The following is a 16159-nucleotide window of genomic DNA, read 5'->3' as shown; positions in this document are numbered from 1 at the left end:
ATGCATTTGTTACTTCAAGGCTGGACTATTGTAATTCTTTACTATCAGGAAGTCCACAAACTGTAGTTAAAAGCCTTCAGCTGATCCAAAATGCTGCAGCTTGAGTTCTGATGAAAATTAAAAAGAGAGATCATATTTCTCCTATCCTGGCTTCTCTTCATTGGCTTCCTGTTAAATCAAGAATTGAATTTAAAATCCTCCTTCTCACATATAAAGCCTTAAATGGCCAAGCTCCATCTTATGCTGCGTTCACACCGGGGGCAGCTGGCGCAACAGAAGCAGCGAGTTTACATGCAAAGTCAATGGTTGACGTGCGTCAAGGCGCAGCAAAAGGTCCCGCGGCGCGTTTCGAGCAGCAAGCGCAGCGCGTCTGAGCAGCTGAAGCAGCGCGTCGGGCTCGTTTTGGCATCTGACGCGCAGGACGCGCCGCAAACGCGCTGCTGCTCGAGATGGAAAATTTTAATTTTTGCTGCTCGACGCGCTGCGTCAACCAATCAGAGAGAAGCTCCGCCAAATGACGTAGCTGTGTTTTCAGACTGGAGGGAAAGACGGAGAAAACCCGGGAATTTGCGAAAATGGAAGAAAAATTGATCATTGCTGTTTGCTCTCATCCAGTGATTTATGATCAATCAAGTTACGAATATAGAGACAAGAGCAGAAAGGACAAGGCATGGAAAAGGATAAGTGAGGAAATCGGACTCTCTGGTAAGTTATCCAGGCTTTTACAATGTTAAACATACACTTTCAATATATTGCTAATTTCATGCTGCTCAATAAATGTTTATTCAGAGGATGTATGCAGGAAGAGGTGGAAAACCTTGAGGGACACATATGTGAGGGAGGTTAAAAAGGAAAAAGAAAGAAAGAGAAGTGGTGCAGCAGCAGGGACAGCACAGAGGTGGAAATACCTAGCGGTCCTGTCCTTCCTTGAACCCTTCGTCACTCCGCGAGAGACCACCAGCAACATGCAGGGAAGGGTCGAGGAGGAGCAGGCCGCTGAGTACAGCCACCCAGAGGAGCCAGAGGATTATTCAGGGCTATCTGATGCCAGAGGTTTGTTTAGTGAGACAGTTAAAAATGATCCGGTTTCATCTCCTCTGCTTAATTTATAGTGGTTCATATTATTAAATTGTTTTAATAAATATATTGACAGAAACAGAAACAACAGTGTCTCAGAACCAGCTTGCTGAGCTGTGTGCCTCTTCCTCTGAGCTGGCTGGACCATCCTCTGCTCCTGGACCATCCTCTGCTCCTGGACCATCCTCTGCTCCTGGACCATCCTCTGCTCCTGGACCATCCTCTGCTCCATCATCATCAGGTGTGTATGGAATCAGTAAGGTACTGTCTCCTCTTCTGTTTGTTGTTGTGCAATGAAACACCAGATAAAATGAGACCTTATTTTGTGATCCCCAAAATCCTATATTCTGCTCTAATTATACTGTCTGCTTTTAAGGTCCATCGAAGAAGAGGGTCCGGAAAAGGCAGCATGTTGAGCCCACAGAATTTGAGAGGGAGATGTTGGAGGTCCTAAAATCTAAATGTTGGGAGCTGGAGAAAATCCCATCTTTCTCCAGCAGAGTCCGCCGTGGATCCTCTGAGGGAGCCTCCTGCACAGCTGCAGCTCATCAAGATCATCAGAGGATCCACTATATAAGCTGTCTTCAGACCTTGCCTCAACGCCGCAGTGTTGTTCCAGTTGGTCAGCGCTAAAGCCTTGATCTCAGTGATTTTTCCATGACTCTAATTCCTGGTTGGATTCTAACCTCTGTCTCTGTGCCTCTAGGAAACCCGTGCTTCCTCCGTGAAAGCTCTGGAAGAGCTAACCTGCCGAGCCGACCCTCAGAGCCAAACCCTGAAGACTCTCAGAGAACCTCCAAGCAGCTCTGGGCTAGAGCTGGGAAACCAAGGCCAGGGTCTGTTCAAGCTAGACGTGAGACGCTGAAGCAGCCAACGGACTCTGCTACGAAATCCTTCTCCAGACCCAACAGTGACTCTCCCAAGAGAACCTCAAGAACCCTCAAGGTACTATCTGTGCACCATTGGAAACCAAACCCCGTCAACAGTCCTTAACAGTGCTGTCTCTCACGCAGACTCCGGTGAAACCAGAATCCAGGCCCGAACCAGCCTTCTGCATAAACTGTGTGATTGTGCAAATAAACTTGTTAAACTTTTCATCCTGTGTCCGTCAGTGGTGTTCTGCATCTTTGGGTCTCCATTTGAGAACCGATCATGACACTAAATCCACATCTGACCCCTGCTGTGAGGACAATTATTTTCTGCGTTCTCTGCTTCCTCTCCTGAAAAAGGTTCCACCAGAGTCAAATTCATAAGCTATTGTATGAAAGCAGCACTGTCACGCTTAATCTGGAACCATCAGAGACCACAGAGTAATTTTTTTTAACATAAAATAGGTGGCACTTTTTGCAGGAGAGGAAACAGACATTTTCATGTTTTTTTTTTCCTTTTTGTTCACGTTGTATGTCTGTGTTGAATTAATGTTTGTTCAAAATCTGTTTTAATAAATATTTTATGAATTTACATTTGGTTTAATTATTTAAACTATCACTTTGATCTTTCATTTGTCAGTTCTTTTAAATAGCTGAAGTGAATTAAAATATTTATATTTTACAGTATTATTCATTTAAAGATGAAACATTTTGATAAAATGATAGATTCAGGAGCCACAAATCACTAACATCGTCTTTAATTAATTTTCCCAAAAACTTTTAAGTGAACTGTAACAACGGTCTTGGTTTTGCTTGTGGTTATGCTGTGATTAACCAGGAGCAGGAGTCAGAAACAGTTCCAGGAAGCTACTTTCTGCAAAGAGGAGGGAGACAAACAGCATAACATATAAATGTTTTCAACACAATCATGTTAACAAGTAAGGAAAATGATTAAGTTATATAGAAACTAGGCTCTTGAAGTTTTGGTGGGTGGCTCTTAAAAGAGCCGTTGTGCGTCAGTCCTGTGGAGGACATGAGTACTCAGTTGGCTGCCATGGAACTGCTCCCTCCTCACAGAAGTAGGCCATGAATGCCTCTCTGGCATCAGTTGCCTCTCTTGCTGCATGGTTTGCTCCCATGCGCCCCACATCTGGAAGGGGATCTTCCTTTGTTCCAGCTCCACTCAGTGCAGGTACATGCCCATTTGCCCTTATGAAATTGTGAAGAACACAAGTGGCCTTCACACATTTCTCCACAACCTCTGGGTAGATCTCCAGCTGACGGCGAAACATCCTCCACTGGCCAGACCAAATCCCGAACGCATCTTCCACCACCAGACGAGCCCGTGACAGACGATAATTGAAGATGCGCTGCTCTTTGGTGAGGCCGCCGCGTCCTGGAAAGGGCCGCATCAAATTTCGCCGTAGTGGGAACGCCTCATCTGCCACAATCACATGGGGCTGGGGTCCTCTGTGGTCAGCTCTGGGGAGGTGCTGGTCAGGTGGAAAATTCAGCGTGCCCTCACGCAGAGCCTGGCCAAACGTGGAATTGGCCAAGATCCCACCATCGCTTGTTCTCCCATAACCCCCAACATCTATCACCCGGAACCTGTAATGGGCATCAACAAGGGCTAAAAGGACCAATGAGTATTCTCCCTTGTAATTAAAAAAGAGAGAACCTGAGTTGGGAGGTGCTTTTAGCTTTACATGTTTGCCATCCAGAGCACCACAGCAGAGAGGGAAGTTCCACCGCCTCCAATAATCCTCAGCAAGGGACCTCCACTCATCTTCTCCAGGCACAGCCATAAACTCTCCCACAAGGCAGTCCCAGATGGCTGTAACAACATCTGGGACAATGATGGAGACAGTGGAAATACCCACCCGGAAGCTGCTGGCAATTGACCTGTATGAGTCACCAGTTGCAAGAAACCTGAATTAAATAAAGAGGAAAAAAACACATTATCTATCTCATTTATTTTAAGAAAATGCAGATAATTACACACACACATACAGTATATATATATAGACATATATATAGATATAGATACACACACATATACATATATATATATATATATATAGAAATCTCTCTCTCTCTCTCTCTCTCTATATATATATATATATATATATATATATATATATATATATATATATATATATATATATATATATATATATGAGCTACAAATTCATCAAAGTGTTTGAAAAGTACCTTCAGCATGTTATACTTTAACTAAAATAAGCCCTCCTTAATTGTTATAGCAATGAAATAATTATTTTTTTTCAGCACCGATACGAGCCTTCTTTCTCACTAACCTGAGACAGCTCTTCAGCTGAAATTGACCGTCTGTAGTTTGTGTCCTGGTAGGTGATGCGGGCACCAATGCGGGACAGCAGGTCATCAAACTGGGCTGGGGTGAGACGATGGTAGCGCTGGAAGCGACCCTCGTCGGCTCGGAGTTCCTGGAGTAGATGGTGAAACTCTCCACAAACTGAACGCCTCTGAATTGTTTCGTGAATCCAGATGTGACGACGACGCGCCTGAAAACGGCGTTCTCTAGCTTCATTTATTAAAATAAGCCAGGCGACTCTCTCAATTTCATCCGCCATTGTTCCAGGCAAAGAAAGGATAGTGAAGCTCCGCCCAACGCGCGTCAGACCCACTTTTGGACCGCGCAGCGAGAGCAGCAAAGCTGCTTCAGACGCGCGTCAGAATTCACTGGTACAAGCAGCAAAAATGAAGCAGCAGACGCGATTTTGCTGCTTTTGCTGGGTGGATTTTGCTGTGACTGGGTGGATGTTCTCTCTTCGTCCTCTGGCATGGGAGCTGGCTCGGAGCTCGTCTGCCTGGCTGTGTGTTTCCTGGATGGGGCCGCCTTTTACAGCTGCTTTTTGTGTCTCTGCTTCTGTCTCCTTGAACCCCAGTCGGCCTCAGCAGATGGCCGCTCACACTGAGCCTGGTTCTGCTGGAGGTTTCTTCCTGTTAAAAGGGAGTTTTTCCTCTCCACTGTCGCTACAAGCATGCTTAGTGTGAGGGATTGTATTTGAGTCAATGAGTCGATGCAATCAACTGGTTAGAATCAGGGCAAACTAAATTTCTGACTGGATGGATTTCTACAGTCTATTCTACCGTCAATATAATCACAAACATTTCTCCTCTGTTCACTAAAACGCCATCACTGATTATTTGACCTGATTTAAAATAAAATTCTGGAACTACGAACTAAACACTTTTCCTGTTATTGAATTTTTTGAGGCATCAAATATCAATAATATAAACATATACATAATATAATGATATAAACATATATATAAATAAATATCCATAATATTTATTATCTGAATATTGCTGCAGCATAACTGAATCAGAAATATCCTCCTTGTTTTTCCGTTTAAAACAGCAAAGTTAGATCCACATCTATAATCAGATCCTCTGATTTTTCAAAATAAAATCGAGGGTGACCCGGATGTAGATGTAGCTGCGCATGCGCAATGAGCTGCTGGTAGGGATCGGGCAGCATTAGCAGCATTAGCTTAGCTTGTGTGTGGAGTCATTGTAGAGAGGCTGATAATCTGGGAGTGTTTGCAGTGAGAATGTCTTCAGTCCAGCTTCAAGGAGAGTTTATCACCGAGCAGTTAACTCCTGCTGAAGAAACATTCACGGAGTTTAAAGGGAGTTTGGTCAATTCGGAGGAAAAGATGGACGATCAACATCTACTGCTGGATTTCACCAGGATCCCCCAGATCATCTTACACCGGATAGGTAGGAAACACCTGATAGAAACGATTCCCTGATGATGCACACTGTGGATTTTAGCCTCATCTGATTGGAAAACTAAGATCAGGGGAGATTAACATGCTAAGCTAAAGCTAACTTCGGGTTGATAGTGAGTTCACGTTGTTGTGCTTAAAAATCTGTGGTGAAGTTAGTTTTTTAGTTGGATATTCGATATTCGCGCTCCGCGGGCCACGCGGTGTTTAGCTCGCGGCTGATCCGATTTATGTTCGCTAATGTCGGCCAGCAGTTCACCACCGCTCCCTTCCCAAGCGCTCGGTGCTTCACTTAGGGACCGTAAACAAATTTGCGAATCAAACGGTGCTGACATAAAAATATTAATAAATGTCTTTCCTTGTGACCAACTGACATATAAAGTGCTAATTCATGCTTTTACATTAGATAAATTACATTTTATTTAATTTTAAAGCCATAATCAATATTTAAACAATTTAAATATTAAATAATATAATATTTTCTTCAATGGCTCCCAGGTCATGTGACCTGTTGACCCAAAATCAGTGTGAAATTATTCTACTAGTCTCTGTAGATGAGGCACACTTATTTGTTTTTCATTTTAACCATTTTTTTTTTTGTTTTTTAATGAAATGTGGGACTTTACCTCCATAGATTCCAAGTTATGTCACCTATGCATTTGCAGCTAGTTGCAGCTTTGGCTATCTTGCCTCTTTTAAAGTATTTTGCTGGTCTGAATCTCTGTTCTTTTTTATGGTGCGTCACTAAACCAAGACGTTTTACAGTAAAATAGATTTCCCTATCATCTGATTTTGGAATGTTTTTTTTTCTAAAAGTATAAATTGCATTGCATCCATTAAAAGTGCATTTCGACACTTTTTTTACGGCTGCTGCTGAGATTATTTAAAAGAAAGTGTTAAAAAATAAAATTTTAAACTTCATAGGACCTGCCTTGCATTGTCTGTAGTCACTTTTGCTGTGTTTATGTTGTTCTTTTCTGTCCATTGTCTTTGTTGGATTTCTCTTACATTTAGCATCATTTCCATCATGTGTTATTTCCTGTTTCCTCATTTTGGTCCTGTTTTTTCCTCATTTTGGTCCTCTGTTTTTTCCTCATTTTGGTCCTCTGCTCTTTCCTCATTTGGTCCTCTGCTCTTTCCTCATTTTGGTCCTCTTCTCTTTCCTCATTTTGGTCCTCTTCTCTTTCCTCATTTGGTCCTCTGCTCTTTCCTCATTTTGGTCCTGTGCTCTTTCATCATTTTGGTCCCTCTTTCCTCATTTTGGTCCTCTGCTCTTTCCTCATTTTGGTCCTGTGCTCTTTCATCATTTTGGTCCTCTGCTCTTTCCTCATTTTGGTCCTCTGCTCTTTCCTCATTTTGGTCCTCTGCTCTTTCCTCATTTTGGTCCTCTTCTCTTTCCTCATTTGGTCCTCTTCTCTTTCCTCATTTTGGTCCTCTTCTCTTTCCTCATTTTGGTCCTCTGCTCTTTCCTCATTTTTGGCCTCTGCTCTTTCCTCATTTGGTCCTCTGCTCTTTCCTCATTTTGGTCCTCTGCTCTTTCCTCATTTTGGTCCTCTGCTCTTTCCTCATTTGGTCCTCTGCTCTTTCCTCATTTTGGTCCTCTGCTCTTTCCTCATTTGGTCCTCTGCTCTTTCCTCATTTTGGTCCTCTGCTCTTTCCTCATTTTGATCCTCTGCTCTTTCCTCATTTGGTCCTCTGCTCTTTCCTCATTTGGTCCTCTGCTCTTTCCTCATTTGGTCCTCTTCTCTTTCCTCATTTGGTCCTCTGCTCTTTCCTCATTTTGGTCCTCTTCTCTTTCCTCATTTGGTCCTCTGCTCTTTCCTCATTTTGGTCCTCTTCTCTTTCCTCATTTTGGTCCTCTTCTCTTTCCTCATTTGGTCCTCTTCTCTTTCCTCATTTTGGTCCTCTTCTCTTTCCTCATTTTGGTCCTCTGCTCTTTCCTCATTTTGGTCCTCTTCTCTTTCCTCATTTTGGTCCTCTTCTCTTTCCTCATTTTGGTCCTCTTCCCTTTCCTCATTTGGTCCTCTGCTCTTTCCTCATTTTTGGCCTCTGCTCTTTCCTCATTTGGTCCTCTGCTCTTTCCTCATTTTGGTCCTCTGCTTTTTCCTCATTTTGGTCCTCTGCTCTTTCCTCATTTTGGTCCTCTGCTCTTTCCTCATTTTGGTCCTCTGCTCTTTCCTCATTTGGTCCTCTGCTCTTTCCTCATTTTGGTCCTCTGCTCTTTCCTCATTTTGATCCTTTGCTCTTTCCTCATTTTGATCCTCTATCCTTTCCTCTGTTATATGCTCATTTTCATCCCCATATCCTGTTTCATGGTATTTTGTTCTGTGTCGTCAGCAGAATGTTCTTCGCCTGTAAAAATAAAGATATAGATAAAAATTTAATAAAAGGCCCATGGCTACCTTGTTGTCTCCTCTCACACCTGCTCCTTGTCAGCTCGTTAGCCCTGCCTTTGTCTCAGTCAACTACCGTATTTTCAGGACTATAAGGCGCACATAAACGTCTTTTTTTCCCCTCAAAATGTGCGGTGCGCCCTTTGGTGCGGTGCACCCTATGTGTGTTGCAACTGCGACTTTTGAGACCACCTCATTGAGGAGATGATGAAAGAGTGGCTGAATGTAAGGAGACCAGGTGGTTTTTTTCCACTCATCACCATCGCTGTTAATCTGACTCCATGCCTGCCCATCTCACAGCTGATGTGAAAAACATGGTGAAACAAATTAATGCTGTGCTCGCTGTGAACCGGACGCAGCAGGTGCAGCAGAAGCAGCGAGTTTACATGCAAAGTCAACGGTTGACGCGCGTATAGGCGCAGCAAAAGGTCCCGCAGCGCCTTTTGAGCAGCAGGCGCAGCGCATCGGGAGCGTTAGCATCTGAGGCGCCGCCGCTGCTCGAGATGGAAAAATTTTAGTTTTGCTGCTGGACGTGCCGCATCAACCAATCAGAGAAGCTGATCTGGGAGCTGACGGCGAGACAGACACATCACTCTGATGACATATGATATTAAGGCAAATGAAAAGGGCTGGATGGATGAGGAGACGATGAAAGCGTGGCTGAGGCAGGTGTATGTGAGGAGACCAGGTGGTTTTTTCCACGCATCACCATCACTTTTAATATGTGACTCCATGCGTGCCCATCTCACAGCCGATGTGAAAAACATGGTGAAACAAATAAACGCTGTGCTCGCCGTTGTCCCGGGGGGTCTGACAAAGGAACTTCCACCGTTCGACATCGGTGTGAACCGGCCGTTCAAAGTAAGGCTGCGAGCGGCGTGGGAGCGATGGATGAAAGACTGAGACCACAGTTTAAGGAAAAGTGGAAGGCAGCGCCGGGCAAGTTACGCCACAGTTTGCGGATGGATTGTTGATGCTTGGACTAACGTGTCTGCTGGCTCTGTTGTTCAAGCTTTTGCAAAAGCCGGCATTATTTCTGAGGAGCCGCGCTGCACGGAAAGTGACTCTGACAGCGAAGAAGGGGAAATTGGCATGTCTGATTTAGCGCAGCTGTTTAATTCAGAAGCAGAGGATGATGACTTTGATGGGTTCGATTAATACTTTGTAATAAATACATGAATAAAGCACAATCATACTCAGTTTTGCTCCCGCTCTATTTTTCTACCTGAAAACTTAACTCAACAGCAGCCTCTGGGCGGGTCTCCTCCTCTTCACCGCGGTGGCTGGCAGGTGTTTTTTCATCTAAATAATCTAAATCTTGCAGCTATATTTGCTGTGATCAGTGGGAATAAAGTAGTTTTAATATGTTTTTAAGTGAGAAAGTCCACCTGAAAACTTAATAATTGCAGTCAGTTCATCCAGATTATCTATTTCTGTCGGAGGCGCTCAGACCCCCACATACCAGCGGTGCACCGACAGTAGAAATCCCCTCATCAGCAGCCTCTAGGCTGGGCAGCCTCCGGGTTCACCGCGGCGGCTGGCATATGTTTTTCATCTAAATAATTTTAGCTGCAGGCACCAGGATACCGGTAATAAAAGCAAACATATTCCGTCGGCAGGTTTCAGGATTTTACGTTAATTTAGGAGTCATCACAGCACTGTGTCATCTGCGATGTGTCTGTCTCACGGCCAGCTCCCAGGTTTGATTAATACTTTGTAATAAATACATGAATAAAGCACAGTCATACTCAGTTTTGCCCCCGCTGTATTTTTAAATACGGAGTAGAGGTATTTAAAGGTAGTAGAGGACATGTACCTGTATATAAAAAACGCGCCCTATAGTCCGGTGCGCCTTATGTATGTGTTAAATACAGAAATGGCACACATAACTAAGACTGCGCCTTTTAGTATGGTGCGCCTTATGGTCGTGAAAATACGGTATATATGCTCTCCCTCTGCTCTCACTCTTTGTTGGTTCCTTGTCTTTGCTGTCCTCCCATGCTGTTGTCCACCTACCTCGTCTCTCCCTGGCTCCTCGTGTTTGGTTTCCCCAGATGTCTCCATAGTTCTGGTTTGCTTTTCATTATTAGTTGGATTTTTGGATTCCTGCCTTTGTTTACTGTTTTTGCTCCATTAAACTGCAAGAAATCTCCTCAGCCTCTCCGCCTCTGCATTTGGGTCCTCAAACCACAACTAAACCCTGACACTAAAATAAACTGGACCTGCATGAAGTACCCTTGTCCGTACTCCTTGGCGATCTGAATACCAAATGACCTTCAACCACTTTCAATATTTTTTATTATTGGTTTGAAAAAGATAAAGAACCAGCGAGAACCATTGGTCATACATTGGAACTGCCTCCGTAAAGCCTAAAGAAATGAAACCCTTCGTAATGGCATCAATGCCTCCTGCTGTTTGCCAAAGATTTTTATTTTTATCGTTCTGCCCTTTCCTGAAACGGCCCATTTTGACAAGAGCTAGCTAAAGCGCTTAATCCGAGAAGGACTTCGCTGCAGCAAACAGAATAGGTCAGTGACAGACCACTGTCTGTCTCATACCTTATATGGAAATGGGACAGTTGCACAATTGCACTGAAGGGGGTGCTGTTTTCTATATTATCCAAGGACTCACGATTTTTTTTTTTATATCTGTGATGTATGTTCACTTTTTGGGCGAAGTTTCAATCTCAGCATGTATTTTAACTTCTCTCTTATGTACTTCAGCGCAGCTCACAGTTTATAACAAATTCTGTAGCGTTCTGCGTACTTCTTAATCACTTTCTTAGTTGCATCTTTTCAGGCTTGCTACTGCCTCTGGTGGCATGTGGGTGGTAACACAACTAATCTTATTACATTGCTAAATCAGAATGACAACTTTATTTACTCTTAATTCTGGCATAACTGGTACTGTAAAAGATCAATTATCTTATAAAACACCTTTTTTTATTTAAGTTTCTTAAGGATGTAGAGCTGATTAAATGACAAACAATATTTTTATACATTATGAATAATAATAACAAAATATATCCCTCAATTATAGGAGGAACAGAAGACATAAGGAGATATTAAAAACAACATGATGAGCTATAATAAAAAATATAATTTGCAATGTATCAGTAAGAAATTACGGATACATTACCATAATGTATCGGTTCATTGTACGGTAGGGCTGGGTGATAATTCAATAACGATATATATCGATCGATAGACGTGTGGCGCAATAGAAAAAAAGAGTGTCGATAAAAGTTCGATAAAGAAACGCAGCTTTCCTTCCTTCTCATTGTAGCTTATCATATAGATTTATGCTAGTCACTACTTCCTCCCAACCAATAACAATCGCGGACCCAGGCACGCCGTCACAAAGAGCCGCCCTCTCAAACCACAACACAGAGCACATGAAGATGTCGCAGCAAGGAGAGGCGGAGGAAATTGTTCCAAAGAAGGGTTTTTGTAGTTCGCCAGTTTGGCAGTATTTCGGTCATGGCAAGTCGGACAAAAAACAAACCACAGTCATCTGTAAAATGTGTCGGGAACCAGTGAAAACCAAGTCTGATAACACAACCAACTTTTTTTTTTATCATCTCAGCCGCTCACACCCGCAAGAGTACGAGCTGTGTAGGCCCCGGGGCGGCTCTACTCCAAGGAATCTTCGGGAATTTCGGGGAAAAAAAAAAATAAAAAAAAAAAAGGGTGAGTTGATTTGGGTTTTTGTTCTTGTTGAGTGGAGTTTACATGGTAGCCTAGTCCTAAAATCTTTTAATTACCACAAGCTGGTGGTGTACTATTCCCACCCAAATAGGGTATTCTATTTATTTATTTGTTATATTTCTTTTGGTCACTTTAATTTATTCTTTGTCAGTATTTAATAACATAACTCAGGTCTCTTAAGTCAAATTTTTTTAATAATTATCTATCGATTGATAATTATTTTTTTTTTATCGATAAGCTTTTTTTCTATATCGCCCAGCCCTAATGTACGGATTTAATTGAGCAAAAGTCAATAACAAACACATTAATTAGGTGGACAGAAGAATAATAAACCAGGTTGTTACAACCATGGTTGTTTTCCAGATACAAGCATATACATCTGGGTCAATGACATATAAGGCCTTTGAGAGGCCCATTTTTAAAATACTTGAAATAATAATATATTTGGCTATTTTCTAAACATTTGGAGTGTAGTCTACACATGCATGTGTGTGAAAACTTCAAACAAAGATATTTTAGTGCTTTTAAACTCAAATGAATCTGGCAACGACCTTAAAGTTATTTGGGGCGACCGTAATTTATCTTAAAATTAATCGATTTCCTTTACATAAGTTATATTTTAAGAAGTATCATTAATTAATTGAACTGTTTAAGAAAGATATACTCATTTGTCCTTTCATTTATTGCAAATTTTGTTAAATAAATGTTTATCTATAATGGCAGTGTCAACTACATACAGCAATTACATTTTTTTTTTTACTCATATAATCCATAAAACTGATTTAAAATGTGTAGATATAGTATCCACTTATTCATGTTATACCAAAGAATTATATTTCAACCAAAATGGACAGACATTATTTTTTGAATTTACTACAGAATTGAATATGGTTGGTTACCCCACATGACAAGTGGTCGCCCCACATGATGAAAAACAGCAGGAAATTAAGACTATTCAATGATTTTGATAGTTAAAACACATTTAATGAAATTTTATGAAGAATCAGCATATGTGTGATTCTCACAAACATGGTCCAACTTGTAGCAAAATTTAAAAAACATTATATACACAAAAAAACACTCACTCTTTATAAAACAGATCCTAATTTCACTTTTCACTGTAAAATTATAATCTATATGCACATTTTCTAGGTAATTTTAAACATTTTATTCTAACTTTGACCAAATAAATTCATTACCGTAACACAATTTTCATGAAGAAATTTAAAACCACAGAACCATTTTTTTCACATTTTTTGGACACCAAGGACTTCAGCGTGCACAGAGAGACAGAAATAAGCAAAAATAGGCATTTTTTTTACAAAATGTTATATTTTAATTCAAAAAATCATTTCATCACCGTAACAGTGATACAAATTTCAAAGTAAATTTTGATTGTCATTTTTTATCAAATCATTACATTGAACAAACAATATAACCATAACATAAAAAGGGTCTGGCACATTTCATCAAGGGATGAATATAAAAGTAATTCACATAACTAATCTAAATGAATCCTCAAACAGTTAACATAGCGGTAATGAAAAAACACATGTCGGTAATGAAAAACAATGTTTCGGTAGTGAACCCTTCATAACTACATTAATATTTAACTACCCAAACAATAAAATACCCTAGTAAAACATATATTTTTAAAATGTTAAGTTTATTAAGTTGACACACAAACTGAACAGAAAAATAGTCCCATATTTTTCCCAGCCATTTCAGGCAATGAAACAGTTTACCCTGTTTTCAGCAGAGGAAAAGCAGCTGATGTCTTCATCAAATGGCCCAGTAATCTGAGCAACGAAATTGTGTGGGGAAAGGTAAGACTCAATTGATATCAAATCAAATTCAGAAAATGACCCTGAACTACTGATAAAGGAAGACATAAAAAGATGTGGTGATGGATTTTTTTTGTTCCTAGATGATTTGTGACCTTTTTTGTGACTCTTTTTTTCCTTCTAGGTCTGGCCTGATTTACCAGGCGTCATAGTTAATGAAAGTCTTGACTGCCACTTAGACACTTAGATTTAATATACATAGGCTACATAAAAAAACAAAATATTCATTAATTTTAATAATTCATTGGACTTTCTTTTTGTACTTGGCCCAGATTTCTGACACCACACAGAAGTGTCTTGCGGATGAAGAGGTAGGCAGTGGTTCAGGAATAATTTCTTTGATGTCATCCAAATAATACCATACCTTCTCGCCAGCAAACCTTATTGATGGTATGTAGAAGCGATTGTCTCCCGCACAGCTCATTGTATCAACCTCATACTGACCACTGGCAATCTGGATTAATGAAGCAAAAAAATGTTATCAACTGTGTTTTTCAAAGACAATTTGATTATTACATAATCATTACCCTGATATTACATGTTGACAATCTGAATCCAATACTTGCACACCTGACTTCCCATTCTCCACTCAGTCTTAAACCTACCTGTGTTACTGTGCCAGGATAGAGGTCTCCGTCATAGTCCACAAGGACCCATGTTCCTACTTTGATGGTCTCTTCAGATTCCCTTTGCGTGAAAACAAACTCCTTTGGAGAGAAGCAGTCACAAGAGTGACTACAGAAGCACGAAACTTCTCGAAATCTAATATTTCCTGGTTCAGTAGCAACAACCTGTGGAGACATTATGTTTAGTTTTATCTGCAAAACCATGAAAAGGTCAGATCTATAAAAAGAAATATTTTCTTTGAAATGCAAACTTACAACAAAAAATAGAGAAAAAATTGAAACCAAACTAAAAAAAAAAAAAAAACCCAAGCAAAATAAAAATGAGTGTGCATTTGTTTAGTTGCACATATGGGTGCTCACCTGGTGTATTTTCATAGTTCCTGGGACTGATTTCAGGAATGGAGGAACGAGTTCCCCACATGCAGCAATATTATCCTCTGTTACTTCAAAAAGCCTAACAGATGAGTGCTTTGCCAGATTCTCTAGTAGAGCAGAAGCATTTGGGATGTCTGTGCCATAGGCCACCACACGATCTGCAAGGTTTTTAAGAGCACCTCCTACTCCATCAGGAGCTCCCTTCCCATGAGAGGCCTCAGTGAAGTTCCACGTCACAGTCTTAAACCCTTTCATAAAAGGCACTGTGGACGCAAGGTAGAATGCTACCTTATTCCGATATTGAGATGTTGGTCCATCGGACAGGAAGTGGATATTTTTTGCCAGGGGGTAGTTAGATGTTATGTATCCTAAAACTGGTTGCAAATGTGCCCATGTAGCAACAGCATCGTGCTGTAAACTGGCAGACACAGTAGCAAAGGACTCAGCCTGACCACCAGTGTAGTATAACACCCCTGTATGGAGTGTGACTTGCTGGTGGGATCCACCAAAGTGAGCGTCTTTTATTTCCTTGCTCCATTTGCAGGTGTAGTTTTCACTGTAATCAACATGGACTACAACATCATGGTGGGTCAAATTTTCTTTCAATTGCTTAAGATGAGTGAACTGGTGCCAAATGTTATACAAATGAGTAGATATCCGGGGCAGTTCTGACTTGGTCAGCTCTACAAGTTTTTCAATAGTGGCCACTTTTTTCTCCAGGGTGGTGGTTTTCATGTCAATCTCAGTGGTAGTGCCATTTTGCAGTTTCTTTTTTATTGGTGTTGACCTTGTTGTCCACTCAGTCCAAGATATAATGTTGTTTTTTGTAGTTGGATCCATGTTGACAGGGAAAGTAATATCTTTGCAGGCTTCACATCTACCATACATGCAATCAATGTTTTCCGAATCACAGACAGATGAAGCCACTACATCAGTAATAGATACTGTATGTATCAATCCGAGATGGTGCATTTTTTTAATTTTATTTGAAAAATTCTCATGTATTTTGCAGGCACATGTTTCCCTATCAGTGATCTTTGGTCTCACTATCCAGAAGGGCCTCAGCTTAAAAAACTGGGAGCGGGACACATTGAGGCCTGGGTTCTCTTTAAGAAATCTCTTGTGGAGATTTTCCATGGTGTCTGAGAGGAACCTCTTCCTATAAATTTGTCCACCCTTCCTGACTTCCCCAAGTTTACCATTTATTAATGTGGACACATCGTCTCTGTTCAGGAACAGTCTGACATTGTCACTCATCCTTCTTCTTTGGTTTCTCTCACCCTGCTTCTTGCGGTTCTCTCTCCTCTGTTTGGCTCGACTTGCAAGAAGAACTGTGGACCTGTTTTCCTCCATTCGTTTAATTTTTTTTTTCAGGCAATCTAGTTCCTTTTTCTTGTTACTAAGAATTTGTTGTGCCTTCCTCAGTTTTTCTCTTAATTTGGCTGTTTTTTTTCCGCTTTGGAGTTGATGTTGCAGATGGATTAGAGTTCACAGTCTT

General features: G+C 41.1%; 2 protein-coding genes across 2 annotated transcripts; one reads left to right on the top strand and one right to left on the bottom strand.

The window, feature by feature from the left end:
• The first annotated feature begins 524 nt into the window (after positions 1–524).
• Positions 525–1738, top strand: LOC119773142 (inactive protein tyrosine kinase pTKL-like). Its single transcript, XM_038269981.1, has 4 exons — positions 525–705; positions 1154–1318; positions 1454–1540; positions 1725–1738. The coding sequence occupies exons 1-4, from the start codon at positions 576–578 to the stop codon at positions 1736–1738; spliced, it is 396 nt and encodes a 131-aa protein (XP_038125909.1). The 5' UTR covers positions 525–575.
• Positions 1739–13339: 11601 nt separating this feature from the next.
• Positions 13340–15237, bottom strand: LOC119773151. The gene is made up of 3 exons (XM_038269991.1): positions 14647–15237; positions 14266–14451; positions 13340–14114 (listed from the first exon to the last, which is right to left on the bottom strand). The coding sequence occupies exons 1-3, from the start codon at positions 14914–14916 to the stop codon at positions 13902–13904; spliced, it is 669 nt and encodes a 222-aa protein (XP_038125919.1). The 5' UTR covers positions 14917–15237; the 3' UTR covers positions 13340–13901.
• Positions 15238–16159: the final 922 nt, after the last annotated feature.

The sequence above is a fragment of the Cyprinodon tularosa genome, unplaced genomic scaffold, assembly GCF_016077235.1.
Source record: "Cyprinodon tularosa strain WSP-4 unplaced genomic scaffold, ASM1607723v1 ctg747, whole genome shotgun sequence".
Classification (NCBI taxonomy): domain Eukaryota; kingdom Metazoa; phylum Chordata; class Actinopteri; order Cyprinodontiformes; family Cyprinodontidae; genus Cyprinodon; species Cyprinodon tularosa.
This window is presented reverse-complemented; position numbering and strand designations above follow the sequence as displayed.